General features: G+C 40.4%; 1 protein-coding gene across 1 annotated transcript in view; it reads left to right on the top strand.

Annotated features, from left to right (window-relative positions):
- The window catches only part of ryr2a (ryanodine receptor 2a (cardiac)), a gene marked incomplete at both ends in the record, with an annotated part of 231,061 nt that overhangs the window by 183,506 nt on the left and 32,737 nt on the right, over positions 1-14,818 (top strand). The window contains 10 exons of the mRNA XM_080790070.1: positions 513-656; positions 737-849; positions 1,051-1,147; positions 4,191-4,297; positions 6,878-6,929; positions 7,053-7,100; positions 7,858-7,957; positions 8,785-8,864; positions 9,956-10,032; positions 11,059-11,132. Of these exons, the coding sequence (XP_080646196.1) occupies positions 513-656; positions 737-849; positions 1,051-1,147; positions 4,191-4,297; positions 6,878-6,929; positions 7,053-7,100; positions 7,858-7,957; positions 8,785-8,864; positions 9,956-10,032; positions 11,059-11,132 (892 nt within the window). The remainder of the gene's footprint in view (positions 1-512; positions 657-736; positions 850-1,050; positions 1,148-4,190; positions 4,298-6,877; positions 6,930-7,052; positions 7,101-7,857; positions 7,958-8,784; positions 8,865-9,955; positions 10,033-11,058; positions 11,133-14,818) is intronic.

The following is a 14,818-nucleotide window of genomic DNA, read 5'->3' as shown; positions in this document are numbered from 1 at the left end:
GACCTGCTCTTGTCCCCTGTCTTCCATCAGTACGGAGTCTCCCACTTCACAACAAGCTCCTCGTCACCATGAAGCAGCGGTAATCCCTCCGGCCCGTACAAGGCAGGGGCCACAAGCACCTGCCATCACCCCTCCGCAAGGGTCCCAGCCACTATGGACACCTGAGGAAAGCCTCCTCTGTTGATGCTCATGTGAAAGCACACAGCACTGGCCGCGAGGCCTGCAGAGCCACTGAGCTTAGTAATAGAATAATAATAAAAAAAGTTCAGTGTTTTGCTCTCGGGACACTTTGAGTAATTGACCCTTGTAATCATTTTTATTATCATTTATTTAGTGTGTGTGTGTGTGTGTGTGTGTGTGTGTGTGTGTGTGTGTGTGTGTGTGTGTGTGTGTGTGTGTGTGTGTGTGTGTGTGTGTGTGTGTGTGTGTGTGTGTGTGTGTGTGTGTGTGTGTGTGTGTGTGTGTGTGTGTGTGTGTGTGTGTGTGTGTGCGTGCGTGCGTGTGTTCCTCAGTTGGAGGACCCCGCCATCCGGTGGCAGATGGCTCTCTATAGAGACCTCCCTAACCGCAGTGATGATACGTCTGACCCAGAGAAGACGGTGGAGAGGGTCCTGGACATTGCTCACGTCCTCTTCCACTTGGACCAGGTGTGTGTGTGTGTGCGCGCTTGCAGATAGGACAGTTTGTTAGCATGGTGACTCTGAGTTGTTTGACTTGATGTTAATGTATCTTCCAGGTTGAACACCCTCAGAGGAGTAAGAAGGCTGTTTGGCACAAGTTGTTGTCCAAACAGAGGAAGAGAGCTGTGGTGGCCTGCTTCAGGATGGCTCCGCTTTATAACCTGCCTAGGTACACACACACACACACACACACACACAGACGCACACACGCCGGCGTGCACGCCTTATCAAGAGCAACAGGCTTAGTCTGCCCTGATATGAATCTTGCCCAAGTACAGTCAGCCACCCGCACACGGGCTCACTCATACACACAGTTGGCGTGTAATGCATTGTGTAAAATATGAATGCAGTGCTTTTTGACCCTCCCCAGGCACCGTGCGGTGAACCTCTTCCTGCAGGGCTATGAGAAGTCTTGGATCGAAGCAGAGGAGCACTACTTTGAAGATAAACTCATAGAGGACTTGGCTGTAAGTCTTCTAAAAAAAACAACTCTCAAAACATTATAAAACCACTTCAAAGGTCATCTTCTGTTAAGAATTGGAAATTATCTATTCAGCCTGACAAGTGACAACTACATGACTATTGTTTTGGCTGTCAAATGTCCTTCTTTAAAGCAGTGTGCAGCTTCCAATACCTTCCAATACTCTTTCTTTTGTGCCAAATGCCAAGACTCCTGTTGTCTGCAGGGCATACCGTGATGAGATGAATTGACCCCTACGAGAAAATAATTTAGCCCATTTACAGTGACACCCCAAGCTGTCATTAGCGGGCAATTACACAGTAAAGTGCTTAGCGTTCATTTAGCTCCGAAGAGTACACAAATGGAACCCTGTGGGTCCATTTGGTTCCATTTGTATACTCTTCGGAGCGGGATTTTACAGTGTATGGTGAGGAAAGGTTCAATCCAGGAAAGTCCTCTGTGTCTCTGACAGCTGACAGTTTCTACATGTCATTCTGTCATGACATTATGCTTCATTCTCATTGTTTCCACTGTCCCTTTGATGATTCGATCATGTAGGACAATACTCGACATGCTGTTTTCACAGAATCAAGTGTTATGTAACAGCATTCAGAGCGACTATCCCAAGCTGCTGCTTTTAGTGACCTCCTCGCTTGCATAATTTGAGTGTTTTGTTTTCTTGTTTTTGAGTGGTGAAGAACATAAAGGTTTTTAGCCTGGATCTAAAAGCATTCAGAATTGTGCATAATTAAACACTGCCTGGACCGTGTAGTAGACCTGGGACTTCTTGAGGGTTCATAATGGAAACTTCAATCAAATCAAAATGCATTTATAGGTGCAACATTATGCAAAAATGTAATAAATAAGATGAGCTCAGATATGATTAAAAGCCAAAGAAAATATATAATAAACAAGTCGTTAAGTAAAGACTTAAAAACTTCGATGGGCTGCTGCGGAGGGGCAATGTCTGTTCCAGAGACTGGGGGATGCAGCCGAAAATGCACGAGTCCTCCTGGCTTTCTTGCTAGTTTTGTTCATGACCAGCAGTAGCTTTTTCAGCAGTAATCAGGGCTCTCACTGAGAAAATCATTACACTATAGTCTAACATGCAGGATATAAAAGTATGGATAAATGCTGCAGCATGCTCCAAGTGACACCTAACCATTTTCAGCATCGACATTTTTACTCCCCTGTGTGACTTCTGAAACCTTGTTCCCCCCATGAGTTGAATACCCTGCCTAGCGACACCGCTGCTCGCACGAAGCGAGCCACCGGAGCATTGCATACAGCACTGGAACGTTTTATCGCCTGGATCACCGCTGTTTATTTTCATCAACGTCCAACGTGCCTTGACATAATTTGTCTCAGAGATTTGGCCATTGCTGTAGAGTCTACAGCAATGGCCAAATCTCTGAGACAAATTATGTCAAGGCACGTTGGACGTTGATGAAAATAAACAACAGTGTAGACAGACAACAGTGGACAAAGTGTGTATTATTTCTCTCCATTAATTCATTGCAATCCGTTTGTGTTTGTAATCGCACAGAGAGGGATTATCCACAGCCAACATTTCTGCAAAACCGGACAGATTAGAAATAAGATAATATAAATCACTAAGACGCTGAACTTCTGTCCAATCACATCGCAATGTTTGGCTGCGGAGGTGTACGACTAGGTAGAAAAACATGGAGGTGCAGGAACTACTGAAAGAAAATCTGAAAGGCATATAGATATAGCCAAATAGAGTTTGTGTTCATTCAGTTGGATACACTGCAGATACTTTAGACTTTCTAAATCTTGTGAGATGGTACAGCAATATAGGGTGAATCCATATTGAATGTACACCTACGTGTACACCTGTATACATTTATGGCTTAGCCTGGAGCCTTCACAGTCATGGTTCATGCTGAGCATTGATTTTCAGCCTTTTTTCCTTGGTGCCAGAGGTGGACAACGTTCTCAACCTAAATATGCGCCTAAGGGGTGCGTGCACAGTTTGACTGTATACGTTTTTAATCAATTGAGAACTATTACAGAAAGTCCAACCCAAGTTTCCAGTCTCTGCACTTGGCAGAAGTATGCATAAAATAGGTGAATTTAATGTTATTTTAAATGGGGACTAGGGGGTGGCAATTGCCAGCACCTGAGACCTCTGTAATTATCCGCACCCTGTTTTGAGTGCTCCCAAAGTGGATGTGATGTCCACTTGTCCAGTGCACCTGAAACTACAGTATCTCCATCAGGTACACCATGTACAGAGACGTCAGGTAGATCATGTTCTCTCGACCAAGCATTGTGTTGCATATTAAATTCAAGCATTTCAAACACAGATCATCTCTTTTCCCTAGAACAGGCAATTACTTTGCTATCGTCGCAGTAAAAAAAAACCCAGATGGAATAGGCAGGGAAATAATAACACATTGCCAATATACCTTCCCTGATCTGTATGACATTTTTCTTCCAATTAATACGCAGATCACACAGAAGGACACTTTGACAAAGAATGACTGATTGGATCTGAACAACATTATTATTTGCTCTCCTCTGACCAGACAGGTGCTTATTGCACAGAACAAGGGGGAAGAGATGGATAGATCGATAGACGCAGGAAGAGAGGTTGCTTGTTATCATGTTGCTTGGTTTAAACCTTGTATTTCCATGTTATGTTCATAATATTGTCGTCGTCCCCCACACCCCCTGTGACATTAATGCCCTACTTTGTCGTATGAGAGTGTCCTACAAAAGAAGGTCACATTGCGACTTGTTGGAAGTGATCTGAAGGAATTTTTATATATTTATTTAAGCGATCAAAATAATTAACAGCTTGTGACTAAATCACAACTACATTGGAACAAATTCTTTCACATTTCTTTCCCGTTTCCTGAAAATTAACCATTTTGGACGTACGTAGGTCTCCACCCGACAGCGACGTAATTGTGTTTGTTTGTATCACCTCGACTGACCTCAGATTGCGTGTGTGTGTGCGTGTGTGTGTGTGTGTGTGTGTGTGTGTGTGTGTGTGTGTGTGTGTGCGCGCGTGTGTGGTTCAGAAACCTGGTGAAGAGGAGCCACCAGAGGAAGAGGAGGGTTTGAAACATATTGATCCACTGCATCAGCTCATTCAGCTCTTCAGCAGAACGGCACTCACAGAGAAATGGTGGGATATACTCAGATGTAACCCTCCAGTTAGGAGATGGATATACTCAGATGTAGGAGATGGATGCAAATAGGGTTCCAGTTGGGAAGGGGGATACCGGTATTCTTCTTTTCTTTTCTTTTTTTTCTTGTTTATTTAACAGGGACAATACAAAAAACAATGTATCACGTTGTAAAAACATAGGCCTTTCGATACAAATTTGAGCTACCTATACTAAAAACAATCTTTTACAAAAAATACATGCAGAGGCATCTAATCTAATAATATACTATACTAATAATATTTTACAACAAACTTACAATACCCATTACATTGACCCATAAAACAAAAGTAAACATAATCACTCAGGTAACCAGTCAGACAGTATACTAGTGAGCAAAGTTGATTATAGTTTGAGTCCTCCTCTGTAGAACACATTACCATCCATCTCTAGTTTTAGAAGCGTGGGCAAGGAGTTCCAAAGGTTTGCCCCCTTTACTGAGAAGGCAGACTGTCCGAAATAATTGTTACACCTGGGAACAATACAGCTACCACTTGTTGAGGCTTGTGTAGTTGCTCTACCGGAACAAGGGTGAACAAAGGTGAAACCTGACCATGTAAACATTAAAAAAAAACACAACATTTTCAAACGTAAAAACTTTTTTTTTTTAAATACAGTACCTCCAAAGGTGCCATCTCATCGGTTTTTAATCCATGATTTTTACAGCCTGTTTCTGTTTGTATATTGATGGTTATTGGTTTGTTTCATGATGTGCCGTGTTGTGTGCTTATAGATATGCTATTTTCACTATTTTGGAAAAAGGAATGAACATTTGCCCCAAATACGGATGCCAGGTTTAACATTTTTAAAGGCGTAGTATGCATAACAAAACAAAACAAAACATTTAACCAATCATTATTGAGGGTATGCGTGTGACATTATCATCATACCCATAAGTTATGCAGGAATACTACTACTACTACTACTACTACTACTACTACTACTACTACTACTACTACTTCTACTACTACTACTTCTACTTCTACTTCTACTACTTCTTTCTGGCCTTGACAGTCCATACATCCAAACACCACAGTTCTATCTGATTGCATTAAATAACGTTAAACTCACTTTGCCACTCGATTGCCACAAACTTTGTGCACGCGCAATTGCGCATAGCCTCTATTCGAGCGAGAGGCCAATGATTTTCACACATCGTGTGTGTGTGTGTGTGTGTGTGGTGTGTGTCTAACAGACGGTATATATTTCCCAATAACACATCGACATGATATTAGATATTGTTTGTGTGCAGTGTCGGTCTTATCATAGCAAAAGCAGCATTAGTTGTGCATACTGTAGTAGACTATTAAATAGCTGTTAATCTAATTTGTTCTGTATGACCTTTAACCTCAGTCTAGAGGCAATAAGATAATTCCCTTCCCTAATTCAATCTGTCAGAGATCACAGCACCAACACTGGTGGATACAATCACTTTGGAATGAGATTTGAACACAAGTGGACATCGATTTGTGAAAAACAAATCCCTGAAGATCCTCTGCAACTTTTCAATCGTGTCAATGTTTGACCAGAGGCAGAAATCTGTGACAACTATCATCGACTATCAAACAACGTTTGTTTTGTCGATTATTGCAATTATGTTGTCTTGCTACAAGCAGAATTCTAAAGGCCACAATCTTGTCTTAAATTGTCTTGTTGACTCAGGCGTCCCAAGGGTCTACTTCCCCTCCGGTATTTAAATACCTGCGGTCGGGAACAGGCGGGTTTAAAACGGTAAAATTGCAGGATGGTGCAGGACTAAATGCGACTTAATTTTTTGTTGCGGGCAGGAGCGGTGGACAGGCGGTCACTGTATGCAGTCAAAAAGTTAAATCGGTGCGAGTGCGGGCGGGAGTGGTCAGAAATCCAACGTTAGTGGGATTAATAAAACACTCCTGTGCATGGCGGCTCCATGACTTATGTAGTTTTTATTTCGTTTTCGTCAGTGAAAAAAGCTAGTGCGGTAATTAATGTAAGGGACAACCTTGTCTGAATACCAGACATGAAGTTACTGTTCCACTCATTCTGGCAGCAACACTTGCAAATAGGGCTATTTTCTATAAAGTACCTCTTCATTTAGCTGTCTAATTTCCACTCTGCAACTGCAGGCTCTCATGGCCATTTGTCTGTAATGTCATTATGTCTGTGACTTCTTGCCATATGGCACTAGTGGTGTAGCACATTGAACGTGATGCATCGTTAACTAGGTAGAGGACAGTGTGGATCTGACATCTCTCTCACACACACTTTCACTCAATTTTCAGTTAAATTGAAAGTGGCTTTATCGTCATGGGAAAACAGTTGCCAAAACAAGTGTGAAATAAAGCAATCAAACGAATGAAACATAAACTATACAATTATTTATCTCTCTCTCTCTCTCGCTCTCTCTCTCTCTCTACCCCTATGTGGGTGAGACAGGCACACATCTTGCCTTTCAAGCACGGAGGAAGATGATACAGGGCAGGCTTCTCATAACATTACAGGCAGACAATAATAATAGGCCAGGTTTACTGGTTATAATGCAGATTATTTTCCTGTTGCAGTAAACTGGATGAGGACTGCCTCTACATGGCCTATGCTGACATCATGGCTAAGGTGAAGAGTTCAATCCTCAACACAATCTTCATCAGTGTGTATAACCATGGACATTTGCAGACTGATAATAACTAACATCCCTCCTCCTCCTCCTCTCTCTCTTTCTTTCTTTCTCTCGATCAGAGTTGCCACGATGAAGAGGATGAAGATGGAGAGTTGAAGAGTTTTGAAGTAGGTGGTCCTTTATCTTACAGTATCTTCAGTTTGTTCACTGAACTGTGAAATTATGTGGTTTCTAAAAGTCTCTGACTCAACCATGTGTTTTCATTAGACCTGGGTCAAGTAGCTGTTGATTTAGGCTAGAATGGTGCCAGAGGAATACATGGTAATATGATCATCAAGCATATTAGACAATTACAGGAAGGTTTGAAAGCCAGTTTAGTGTACTTTACTTTCCTATGATTGGTGACTATTAATCTGGCACTTAATTAATTGTTCTAATGTGTTAAAACCCAGCATCCCAAAACCCAGGCTAAATAATGTAAAAATAGTAGTAAATAATAATTTATTATTTTTTGTAAATACTGTTATTATTATTATTAATATTATTATAATACCCAGTTATTATTGTTCTACCACTGACAGACAGCACACACAGTCACTTATCATTGTTTTCATATACTCACCGACCATCTGCTGTAATAGAATTAGTTATCAAGAATCCAAGACTTAAAATATCTGTATTTTACACTGATACTGTGCAATGCAACCTTCCCGACAAACTAAAACATGTATTCAGTATTTAGATATATTTGGTTATATAAAATCTGGAATATTGTGTAGATTTGCAAAGATCGATATTTTTCTATTTGTTGTATTTCTGGATTTACACAAAATACAATTCATATGAGAATAGTACGGTACCAGTCCATTACTGACGTGGTACGAGTACGACCCTTCAAAGCGGTGTCTTGTTTCCCACAAACAGGAGAAGGAGATGGAGAAACAGAAGCTGTTGTACCAGCAGGCCAGGTTGCACGACCGCGGGGCTGCAGAGATGGTGCTGCAAACCATCAGCGCTAGCAAAGGTTTGTCTCAGCTTTGGTCCGTGATCTTCTAGGCTTTGTTCAGATTATACAGGCAAATCTCATTTGTATCTCAAATGTCAAATCTGATCTTTAGGACTACTGTCCACACCCTTGTTTGCATGTAGTAATCAGATTGGATGTGTGTATTCTTCAAACATCGTCAACCTATCTCCACTCTTTGCTGTGGTACTGGTAACGTCTTAACAACATACTGTAGGCTGGAGTGAAATGCTATACTTATTTCCCTCTACACCCAATCTCTTCGCCAAAAATAGCCAATCTACAAGCATACTGTACCATGCGTTGCGAACTTGCGTCATAGACTGTATACGTCGTTGACCACCGGTAACCACCAGGGATGGGTCTATACTTTGTGCCCTCCTTTTTTCCACCCATCCATCTCCATCCAACACATCCTGTTGTGATGGTGATGTATTGCTGTTTTCAGCAAATGTTTGCATATTTTCACAGAATGTTCACCTACTGTATTATGACATGTGCAGAATAGGGATGCTAGGGTACATATGTTACAGTGTTATACATTACAATGTGCATTACATTCACCCATTGACACACACATTCATAAAACGACGGTAGAAGGAACCATGCAAGGCACCAAGCTGCTCATCTGGAGCAATTAGGGGCTCAGTGTCATGCTCCTGGACACTGTCATGCTGAAGTAGGGAACGTTCCGTTTCCCAAGGTGATGCTTTACATCCTGAGCCAATGTGCCCCCTATAATTATAAATAGAATGTGTGATTTCACATTATTATAGGCCTGAGTAGATGCTGAATGAACAGTGTGTGTGTCTGGGTCCTTCACACAGGGGAGATGGGTCCCATGGTGGCCTGTACATTGAAGCTGGGTATAGCTGTCCTGAATGGGGGTAACTCCACCGTACAACAGGTATCAGTCTTACCTTTTCCTTTAATCTATTAACAGGGATTTCAATTAATATGGGTAATTGTTATTGTTTTTAATTCGCTTATTTTCATCGAAATAAGTAGTAAAGTGTGCCGCTTGGGATACTATTTACATTATAAACAGAGGATATATGATTTTATATGATATGATATTTTCGAGTGATGGAAATAAGCAAATTAGCACTAAAACCCAACACCCCATTGAGGGCCTATGTTAGGGGAAATAGCCAATAATGAGTTTTTGCACAAAATAACACCTGGACCTCTTTGGTGGGGACGTAACAACTATAAATAAAGTTAAGAAAGTCCGAAATTCTCCTTTAAGGAGCACGTGCCAAACCTTTACTGTGTGTGCTAAAATGTAAGAACAGAGAGCAGACATGCAACTGATTTATAGCAATTAGAGTAGTGGAGAATAGTATCCACACTGTGCATTTGGACCACTCTAAAGTATTTCTCTAAATATTATTATTTTCTTGTCATGATAATTACAAGTTTGTTATTCCAAACTGAGATAAGCAGAAACAATATTTAGAGGAAATCCTCTGAGTCTCAGATGATGGGAGTCCAAACACCACGAAAATTAGTCTAGCACAGATTACATCCGTCAAAGTTATTATAAACTGATAGGAACATTAGGCCTACTTTAAATTCATGATGTTTTTTAACTTTGTCAAACCTTCGGTGCCAACTTCATGCTCGATGGTTACAGTACTGTACATGTCAAACACCCATAATTCGTCAACCAACCATGTCAGAGATGACTTCATGTTAGAAGTATAGGTCAGGGCTAATATTTTCATAACATTCTCTGTATTTGGACTCATTTTAGTGGACAAATAGGCCATTCCCTTTATGGTTCTGGGTAATTTTTTTTGTTTTTCTCTTGGCAGTCGATATATTCTAATTCTAGTTGATAATATATCGGCTCTTCTAGACAAAAGAAGAAGAGGAGTCGATATATTTTATCAATATGTTATCTGAAATGTCTGTGAAGTCATTTGTAATGGTGTTTTTAACTGCAAGTGTCATACAATAAAATGTGTCTAATTTTTCCTGTGTGTTCTCTGGCAGAAAATGCTGATCTATCTGAAAGACAAAAAGGATGTGGGCTTCTTTCAGAGTCTGGCTGGCCTCATGCAGTCATGCAGGTAACCTAGTTAGATCCATAGGGTTCGCCTTGCAGTAGGATTGAAAGACAATACTTTACAATACTGACTGACTGACTGACTGACTGACTGACTGACTGAATGACTGACATAATTCTTTTCACCAATAAATTAAGGCACTGTCATTTTTTAAGTTGGTGAGTGCTAGTGAGTGAGTGTCTTCTATACAGTATGGCCTTTTTAAGCCCAAGGAGTGTTTTTCAGAATCATGAAAACCCCCTAGTTTGACCCCTAGTTTGGCCATAGCAGAATGATGAAAACCCCCTAGTTTGACACGTCACATGCTACTTAAAGCATAATGAAATTTAGAATATTTTGCCTTATAATGGTTGTATGGTACCCCAACTCCAGCAGCCGTCAAAAAATTCCCCTAGGGTGGTTGAATATAAACCAATGTGAGATATGTTAGTAGACACCTGTACAAACACATTGGTGAAGAACATTTTTGGTAAGAAATTTATTCCCAGATTTTATTAATATTCCCTGACTAATGGGTTTATGGGATGTGTGGGCGGGTCATCCAAGCATGCATGAATTGCGTTAAAATGTTTAATCTAATTAATTTCACAAATTAATTAACTCAATTAACTCAGTTATTTTAAGATATATTTTGTGTGGCTTTCGCCTTTATTTCTTTTTTTATAGAGGGATAGGTATACAGTAGGCTGACACGAAATGGGGAGAGAGAGAGATGGAGGGGTGACATGCAGTAAAGGCCGTCGGGATCGGGAGTCGAACCCGCGGCACACTGCCAGACTGGATTACCAGCCAAGGTGCTCAGACGGCTACGCCAGCCGCCCGGGCCTAACTCAGTTATTTTGACAGCCCATTAACCTTGAACCATAGCATCCCCTATTCCACATTACATTAGGCCGAAAATAGCAGCTGCTTCATCTTTCTCAAGGGGTCCTTGGCCTGAAAAACACTGAAGACCCCCGTTCCATAGGATTAGCATTGTACTGTATAACACACCACAGGTGAATTGGAGTGTATTTGTTTGTGCTTCAGTGTCCTGGACCTGAATGCCTTTGAGAGGCAGAACAAAGCAGAGGGTCTTGGCATGGTGACAGAGGAAGGATCAGGTAGGATTCACTAAACCTCATTAAACTTGACTCATAATGTTTCTTCAAGCCAGCACCAGGTTTCTTATTGCGGAATATTCAGAACAAGATGTTTGTTTTGCTTTGTTTTTCCCATGAGATGGCGTAAGTACCACACATCTGACATATAGTTGCACTGGAGCTGTCATATGTCTATGGCTCTGTATAATTAAGTTCACAGTGAGGTCACACTTTAAACCAGTTGGCATTTCTTTCTGTGGCTAGTTAACCATTGTTTAAAAAAAAGAGGAATCACATCAACAACCAGTGTGTGTACAAGTACTTGGAGGGGAAATCAAGAAACGTCTGGTGAAGACGACAGCAGATGAAAATCTAAAATGTTCTCCTGTAAAAATGCATTTGCTTTATCCTGCAAGAGACGTGGTTCCCATTTTCTGTGGTGGTCTTTTTGGTTCCATTGTGCTGGGCAAGATTGCTCCATGGCCAATGAATAATATTTTGACACAGACAGATCGACTACTCCTGATCTGCTGTCTATAGACTAATCCGCAGAACGGCAACCATGGCTGCGGTGTCGAGCGGTGCCGCTTGAATACAGCGACACTGCAGCTATGACTGCCTACAGGGCATCGCTCCAAGGATTCGTCTATAGAGTACCGAAGACCTGACGTCACTCCCACTACCCTACTGGGTCAGTAGTACGTTTTATATTGAAAATACCTCAGGGGAATCTTAAGCAAATCAGCCCTGTAATTCTGTCAGGTATGTAACTCAGTGACATTTATGATTGAGTCTGTGTTTGGAGAATATTAATTTATTTTCTTACTCTTTGAATTTGTAATTTTACACCGCCTGCACCTGCAATACTTTTGATTGATTGATTTATTAACAGTTACAGAATTACAGAATTACAGTACATTTCAAGTACAACTCTTCACTTGGTCAAAGACCTTCTTCAGTTCATGCCTGACTGTTTTCTGAGTGCATTGAGCCCTGCCTATGCACCCGTCTCGGAGCATATCAGGTGTGCATAAGACTTTGTTGCCTAATATACATATGAGTAAAATTGCGGGGCTGATTGGTTTATTTTTGGAACACAGTTCTAAAATCAACCTATAGTATGTTCAATAGAAAAAACCCAGGGGGATAGCGGCCTGTAGCAGCAGTGATGTCAGACTTCGGTTCTCTATATTGTAGAAATTATGATGAGGTTGTAGGCATACCGCTAGTTAGATGAAATGTAGCAAACATTTTGCCATAAAATCTTAATCAGCATGTGAAAAGGCTCTTGGTAGCCTTGTCAACTCATCATTATGTATTACTTTTTGTATTACTTTTGTCCTTACTTTGTACTTATTTTTCATTACCTTTTAATGAGTTGTATAAAGTAGTTTATTTTTGTTCTTTACATGCATCATAATCATGTATAATTTACTGATGTAAGTGTTTGTCCTTATGATTTGTCTATTACCCCCTATATGTGTGTATCAATATTGCCAATGTTCACAAATACTAAAATCTTGTTTTCAACTTGAAATTCTAATTATTGGCCTTCAAAGACCTTTTATAATGTGGTAAGAACATTTTGTGGTGTGTTTTTCTGAAAGGGTACATTGACAAAAAAGGTTTTCTGTACATCCATGAAAATGAGCACATAATTCACCATGTTGAGTTATTTGTTTCTGGATGGTAAATAATTAAACAGAGTTAAGACGTAGACAAAGTCAGTGATCAATTTTAGAATTTTACTGTGCTTATTCTCTTGGTAAGAACAATGTATATTCTTCATTTATTTTACTTTTTATTGTGATGTGTGTTTATTTATTCATCTATGCTATTTATTCTACATTTAAAATTTTCCCATGAATGTGTATGCACCAAATAATGCACCCATTTTCTTTCTCAAAGTTACATTTTGCGTTTAAACGTCTCATTATTGTTTGGATAAAGTATAATGTGTAAAGTCCAACTTTGTTCAAGTCAGTATTAGCATTTCCATTTCTGTGGTAGATGAACAACTTTTTTGTCACAATACCCTTTTATAAACTGTGATGGTATGATGTACAGGCTGCTGTTGAATCGGTCAGTCCACTTTCTCTTTCTGCACAACACTTTGTTTTAGCTTTCTATTTGAGCAAACAACAAAATTCTGAAACAAAAAAAACAAAAACAGATTTGCTCTATGTAATCTATTTGACTTCTGGCTTTTTCTTTCTCCCTTTTCTTTATTGGTTTTCTCTTATTTTTTGTTTAATGTACTGTCCTCCCCTCCTCAGTCATCAATAATGAGCGTGGTAATTATGCCTTCTGCCATTTTCTTGTTGTCTGTGGGTTGTTCTGTCTTTCTCTCTTTCTCTGTCTCGCTTTGGTCAGTTGATTAGCTTCTGTGTCAGTTCTGTCCAGGTCCTGAGTGTAAACCTAAAGGCCCTTACACACAGAGTCACATTTTGTTTTTGCACATGAAAACAATGGACAGCTAAATTGTTAAGGAAACACAATATGACCTCACTATGACACTCACTATGACCTTGTCACTTGAACCCAGTATTGCTGCGTTTTTCAGATATGTTAAGAAAAAAACGAAAAAAATGACCACTTTTGCGATTCTGCGTGCAAGGGCCTTAAAAGCGTTGACCTTTAGCCCATTATGTTTTCGTAGCAGCTTCATGTTCTTCCTTCAATGTGGTATTATTCTTTGCTGTAGCACGATGCTAACATCTCCTTTTAGTCTTTTTTGTGAGTTTGTCCTTTTCATACAACCTAATGACAATCCTAGCCTTCTTTTTGGATTTTGTCTTCAGATGTGATACATAAAATGCCTACAGTCCACAACTGAGGATTTGATCAGGCGTAATAATGAAGACATGACTGAGCTGCGAAATGTTAAATCTCAACACAAGCTCTCAGTCCGCAGTGGTAGGATGTTCGCAGTAGTTCATGGTCGCCCACCGTTTAACTCAAATTTCCGTCTATCCTCAGGATTTGAACAGTATCTGGCACATTCTGGATGTAACTGATATCTTGTAGCATTTTGAGCTGGTCTGAAGTGGCAGTCTTCCGCCCCTCCGCCCACCCCCACAACCCCTTGCTGCGGGCCTGGTCTTCTACCTAGTGCCAGTTGGCTGGTTGTGCTGTCTCGATTATGAAGATGGTTATTGTGTTGATGGTTGTCTGTTGTGCAGTGTTCCTTATCTGTCTGTCTCTCGAGCCTTTTCACTTGTATCTATCTCTCCTCCCTTTGGATTCTATCAGTTCTTGTCTGTCCATCTAATCTCTTTGCTGAGTCTTATTCTCCCTTTTGGTTTCTCTCAATCTCTCCTTTCCCTCTCCCTTTGTAAGTGGTGCATTTTGGATTTTAAAATGGCTTATGTTGTCTGCGCTGATCTGTGCAAACTATTGGGGTGGGGGGCGTTCTCAGATATACAACCCCTTCCTCCCTTCTCTCTGAACCCTCCCCCTCGTTGACTGGCCGAGCTGTGTCCTGTGGTGTAGTCGGTGTCATTGTCGTGTGTTCCATGTCCAAGCACTTTGCTTACTTTTCACACAGAAATAGCCGTCTTTCGATCAACTCTTTCTTCCCTTCTTTGATGAGTTTTGTTGTGACTTTTTTGTTTGTTTTTATTTGTTATTAGTTATTATATTACATGTATTGTATTTAATTTTTTCAATTTAGTGTTTGTATCTTCCATTGTATTTAATTTTTTTCA

This window comes from Protomyctophum bolini (assembly GCF_963924005.1).
Source record: "Protomyctophum bolini genome assembly, chromosome: 18".
In the NCBI taxonomy this organism is placed as follows: domain Eukaryota; kingdom Metazoa; phylum Chordata; class Actinopteri; order Myctophiformes; family Myctophidae; genus Protomyctophum; species Protomyctophum bolini.
The sequence above is the reverse complement of the archived record's forward strand: the minus strand, read 5'-3'. Positions and strand labels throughout refer to the sequence as shown.